We start from the raw sequence: 6,000 nt of genomic DNA, 5'->3' as shown, positions 1-6,000 counted from the left end.
TCGACTCTCCCACCGATCCGGTCACGGCAAGGTGGGACGGGGGACTGTGTCGCGTAAGACGTACAACGGTCGGCGGAAAAGGCCTGTCGCTAATTCGGACCGTCGGACTGATATCATAATATGAGCGTATAAATATATACGACGTTAAACTCGCCCGGGTGGCACATGTATTCATATTTGGTCGTAATATAATACATATTTAAAGTGACGTACATAAAGTGTTTGTGTTGTGTTTTTTCATCACCTCAATCTAAACCAGACACTTCGGCCGGACCACGATCAACCTTGGTTCAATCATCGGGTCCGCGTCAATGTTTTGCTGCTTATTAAAAAATACGCTCATTTTTGTTATCAATATCTAAATTATTTATTGTAGTAGGACTAAAGACGTTATTTCATCCATGAGATTTTATTTTCCTCCAATATTTTATAAAATACATTAGTCCAAGGTACAACACTTGGTAATAATGCGTGCTGAATATTTGTATACCTAGTAAATTATAACAACGCAATATATAAAATTACAATTCATGCCATGTTTAATAATGTAATCAAAATATTTTTCTATTTAGTTACATTTATTTTTATTCCTACATTTTGACTTTTTATTTACAGCCAAAAGGACACTCTCATGTACCATCAAGTACAGACTTGAAAGAGTTCAAAGAAGTTACTCAACGCGATTCATTGGTACAAATAGAAAAAGAAATGACCACTTTGCTTACAACTACATCAGATGATAAAAAAGATTTGGCAAAATCTCAATTTTCGGCGTTTTCACGTTTATTTCAACGTTTCCTAGAAGAATCTGGCCCATCAGTTGATTGGGAAAGAATTGAAAAATTGCCTGATAATGCTGTAAGTATATTATATAATGGATGAAATACAAATATTTTCACTTGTTTTAACAACCTAATATTTGACTTACAGATAATTTTTGTTTGTTTATCAAATATTTTTTTAATTGACTAATACTTCATAAAATCATAACCAATATAGTATTTTTTTATTTGTCATTAAACAAAAAAAAAAAAATTAGTTCATTCAAAAGGCAAAACATATTTTTAAATCATTGATATTTGACAATTATAATGTAAATTTATCATTAAGCTATTGTATAATTATTTAGAAATATATATAAATAAATAAATAGAAAATTCATTTTTATATCTATTTAAATGTATAATATGCATCCTATAAATTATGATTGCCATAACTGATATTGATATATAATGTGTATATTAAACTATTCAAGTATTTGTGATATATGTACCTAATGTATTGTTTAATTGAATAATCACAAATTATAAATATTTAAAATAAAGCGTTTGTAAATATTAATTCCACACTTATTGTTAAAGTTTATTATAGTTATTATACCTGATTGATAAACTTAATAACACAACTTAACCTATAATAAATTTAATAATATAATTAAAAATAAACAAAACAAACACAGTATTAAATATTAACAGGTGCCTTTGATAATTCATGATAACCCAAACACAACAGTAAATTTTTATTAGATGGTTACTCAAATATTATCGTTTTCAAAATAAATACATATAATATGGTACAATTATATAATACAAATATGGCCCTGAATTATAGTTTAATGTAATCTATGGACATATATATATCACATATCCTTTTTTAATTTTATAAATACATTATTCTCATTGTAATATAGATAAAGGATTATGATACTTTATCAAAACCAAGTCCTGATGATATTCATTCGAAGCTTGAAAAATTGGTGGTGGTTAAGCTTAATGGAGGTCTTGGTACATCCATGGGGTGCCGAGGTCCAAAATCTGTTATACAAGTAAGAAATGATCTTACCTTCCTTGATTTAACGGTTCAACAAATTGAGGTAAGTAAATATTATAAAAAAAAATTATTTTCATTATAACACCATTAATTTTGCCATTTTTTGACAGCACTTAAATAAAAAATACAATGTAAATGTACCATTGGTTTTGATGAACTCTTTTAATACGGATAAAGATACAGAACAAATCATTCGGAAATATAAAGGACTTCAAGTAGAGATATATACATTTAACCAAAGCTGTTTTCCTCGAGTATCTAAAGAAACGCTTTTACCAATTGCACATCACTGTGATGTTGAAGGCGACATTGAAGCGTTAGTTATATAAATAATATCAACATTTAATTTTGTATTTTACATAAATTACTCCGTTTTATTTTAGATGGTATCCTCCAGGTCACGGAGATTTTTATGATAGTTTTAAAAATTCAGGATTATTGCAAAAGTTTATTGATAGCGTAAGTTTTAATATTTATTAGCATAGCATTTGTTATCTCTGTGTAATATTTATGCAAGCTCTGATCTCAAAACTGTTCTTCACATATAAAAAAACAGTTAAAATTAAGGAAACATAAAAAAATATACTATTAAGATATTAGTGCCATACACAGCATTTTTTAATCTTTTTTTTTTTTTTTTTGATAGTTATATAATCAAGGAATTATCATTAAATAAATGTTAGTTTATTTAATAAGTATATATAATAGCCTACATCGAGCACCAGGTTATAACATAACTTCTTTAGTAATTTTTGAAACTAGTCTTGTTCATCTAATTTTGGTAAAAATGACTAAGTGTGGTTTAGCTTTGATGAGTGTCGATAGACAAATTATGATATTATTATGATATCCATTTAAGAAAAGACTATTCTATGACTATATATTTATTATGTAGAATGTTTATTCATTTTGTTGTGTGTACATTTGCCAGGGAAAACAAATATAATATATATTCTTTAAATTAGTGGTTCCCAACCTTTTGACACTACGGACACTTAGAAAACTTTTGATGCGTCACGGACCACCGCAATTCTAGACCTTATTTTTGTTTTAAACAAGAATCATTTTATTTCTTATAGCAGACTTATAATAATGTTTATAATTGATGGATTTTAGTTACAAGTTTAAAACTTTTAACAATTTAACGCAAATTACTATTATATAAAAATGTACATCATATTATTATATTTATTAAACGACTCACGAACCACCATAAAATGTCTCGCAAACCATAGGTTGGGAACCACTGCTCTAAATACTACCAAATACCATTTTTATATTTTATTAATAATACTATTAATTCATCAGGGTCGTGATTATTGTTTCATCTCAAACATTGACAACTTAGGTGCAACTGTTGATCTAAATATCCTCAATATGTTATTGGACAGTGGAACTAATCCCCTTGAATTTGTAATGGAAGTTACCAATAAAACTAAAGCTGATGTAAAAGGTGGTACTTTAATTCAGTATGAGAATAAATTGAGACTGTTGGAAATAGCACAAGTTCCTAAAGAACATCTTGAAGAATTTAAATCAGTAAAAACATTTAAGTTTTTCAATACTAACAACCTATGGATCAAACTTAATGCTATTGAGAAAGTTCTGAACGAAGGATCTATGAATTTGGAAATTATAGTCAATAACAAAACCTTGGACAATAATTTAAATATCATTCAACTTGAAACAGCAGTTGGTGCAGCTATGAAATCTTTTGATCGTGGTCTTGGTATGTAAAATTAAAATATATTTTTGTAATAATTATTTTAAATATCATAACATTCTCTTCTTTCTGTATGAAAAAAATATAGGTATAAATGTACCTAGAAGTCGTTTCTTACCAGTTAAAAAAACGTCTGATCTTTTATTGGTAATGAGCAACTTATACCACATGAAAAATGGATCATTGTCAATGAGTCCATCGAGAATGTTTCCTACAACTCCGTTAGTTAAACTTGGCGATAAAGATTTTGCCAAAGTAAAAGATTTTTTGTCTCGTTTTGCAACTATTCCTGATATACTAGAATTGGATCATCTAACAGTTTCTGGTGACGTAACATTTGGTCGAAATGTTTCTTTAAAAGTAAGAATTCAGTTCTGTAATTATGTATTGTGAGTAAGATAAAATATTATTTATAATATAATGTACTGATTTTAGGGAACTGTTATTATAATCGCAAATCATGGTGATAGAATCGACATCCCTTCAAATGCAACACTCGAGAACAAGATAGTGTCTGGAAATCTGAGAATACTCGATCATTAAAAAAATTGCATATTACTACTTATCATTTGAAATATTACAACATTTTTTAACATTTATAGTATTGTTTTAGATATGTATATTTATTGTTTTATTTAATTATTTACAATAATTGTTATATTGGGAAATGGGGAGATCTAATTATTGCCATGCTATCAAAATGTTTTAAGAATAAATTATTGATTTAACATGTTGTGTTAATTTTTTTTACTGCTTGCCATTTTTTCGTATGCATATTATATTTCACATACATAATTATTATTATAATCAAAATAAATCAATAGTTTTTAAATCCAATTATTGTTTTTTTTATATATACTTCTTAATTTAAAAGGTACAAGTCACAAGGCTTGTGTGTGATCAGTGATCATCTAAAATCGACCTATTGGTTTAATTTCAAAATGAAGTGCTCATACCTATTATATATTATTTACTATATTATATGTATAAAATATATTATGTATCATTATTTTTTATTTATTATATAAATAAATTCATAGTACAATTCTTTTCCCTAAAATTAAAATTAATTAATTTTAAATATTTGAACATATTATAATTTATTATCAATTTACATTGACTACTTCTCAGTGGCTTGTTTCTATATGAGACAGTGGCAAATAAAAAAAGAAAAAAGAATGACAAGAAACCATAAAAACCTATTGAAGCCATAGAAATGCAAATAAACACAGAAACAACACTAACAATTAGTTTTTGAATGCAATTCTATTACACTATAACGATTATACCACTATAAGATTACTAGTTTAGATGAATGTAAAGGTTTTACAATGATATGTTTTAACTTTTAACTTTTAAGTTTAATTTTTGTGTCTAGAGACACTAGTGACTGACGTGGTGAACTTGGAATTTTTCAGAGACAGCACCAAAAAATACCAATAATTGAATAAATGCATTTGCTGAAAATGTTTTAACTAACTGTCTTAGTTATTACTAAAATATAAAATAGTCAGTGTTGAGAAGGAATGGATTATGAGTTATCTTTATTGGAACGAAGCTTGGAACTGCTTTTATAGAGATAAAGAAAAAAGAAAATTAATGAATTCTTTTTTTTTAGGAACATTACAGGTTCTTTAAATTTTAAATTTTAATACGTCATTTTATTTCGTTTCTATGAGATGATAAATAAAAAACATTTTTAGTTGGTTTACGTTTAATTCATTGATCGTTGTTTAACGTTACAAATAAAAAACATATTATTCTAAAACATAATTTTTTTTTATAACTTGTAAAGAAAATTGAAACGAGATATTTTTATAGAGGAACTGAATACGGAGTAAGTTCCTGCTTTGATAAGGAAGAAGGGTCTGGAACGTGAGGTCAAAAGTAAAATTGTCATCGTATTTTAAATACTCTGGAAAAAAACAAAGTTTTTAACAAAATGGACTTTTCTTTTTAGTTGTTATTTAAAAAGTTTTATTCGTAGAAAATTGACACTTTTCACTGTTTTGTTTATTATTATTTCCTGTACATAATAGCATTTTCAAAATATTGTGTAGATTAATTTAAGCAATTTGTAGTTATCAAAAACACAGGCACAATTTTTATTTTATAAGCATTTAAAGTTCAAATGTTCAATTTGTATAACTAAGAATTTAAAATTTAAAACAAGATTCAACGTGAGTATTATATTACTTAAGTATATAATACTTAGTATACATAGACAGAAAATTGATGAATTAAATGTAATTCAAAATGTTGTAGACGAATATTCCAAAAAATAAAAAATTTTACAGTTTTATAATTAATAAAGTGAATTATTTATGTTATATATTTACATTTTGTTAGAAATTGAACTACCTACTCTTATTTATTTTATACATAATTATATAGATATGGTGAATTGATAAATACAGTCATTGAGTCATATAATATAATTATGCTAC

The 6,000-nt window shown here is 26.2% G+C and overlaps 1 protein-coding gene across 1 annotated transcript; it reads left to right on the top strand.

Annotated features, from left to right (window-relative positions):
- Positions 1–499: 499 nt before the first annotated feature.
- On the top strand, positions 500–4,108 carry LOC132937421 (UTP--glucose-1-phosphate uridylyltransferase-like). Its single transcript, XM_061004240.1, has 8 exons — positions 500–547; positions 616–858; positions 1,691–1,873; positions 1,941–2,146; positions 2,214–2,289; positions 3,139–3,559; positions 3,642–3,913; positions 3,989–4,108. Exons 1-8 carry the CDS (start codon positions 536–538, stop codon positions 4,094–4,096), a joined length of 1,521 nt encoding a protein of 506 aa, XP_060860223.1. The 5' UTR covers positions 500–535; the 3' UTR covers positions 4,097–4,108.
- The last annotated feature ends 1,892 nt before the right edge of the window (positions 4,109–6,000 follow it).

Source organism: Metopolophium dirhodum, chromosome 1 (assembly GCF_019925205.1).
Source record: "Metopolophium dirhodum isolate CAU chromosome 1, ASM1992520v1, whole genome shotgun sequence".
NCBI classification, from domain to species: domain Eukaryota; kingdom Metazoa; phylum Arthropoda; class Insecta; order Hemiptera; family Aphididae; genus Metopolophium; species Metopolophium dirhodum.
Note: the sequence above shows the minus strand (reverse complement) of the source record. Positions and strands in the feature narration are given on the sequence as shown.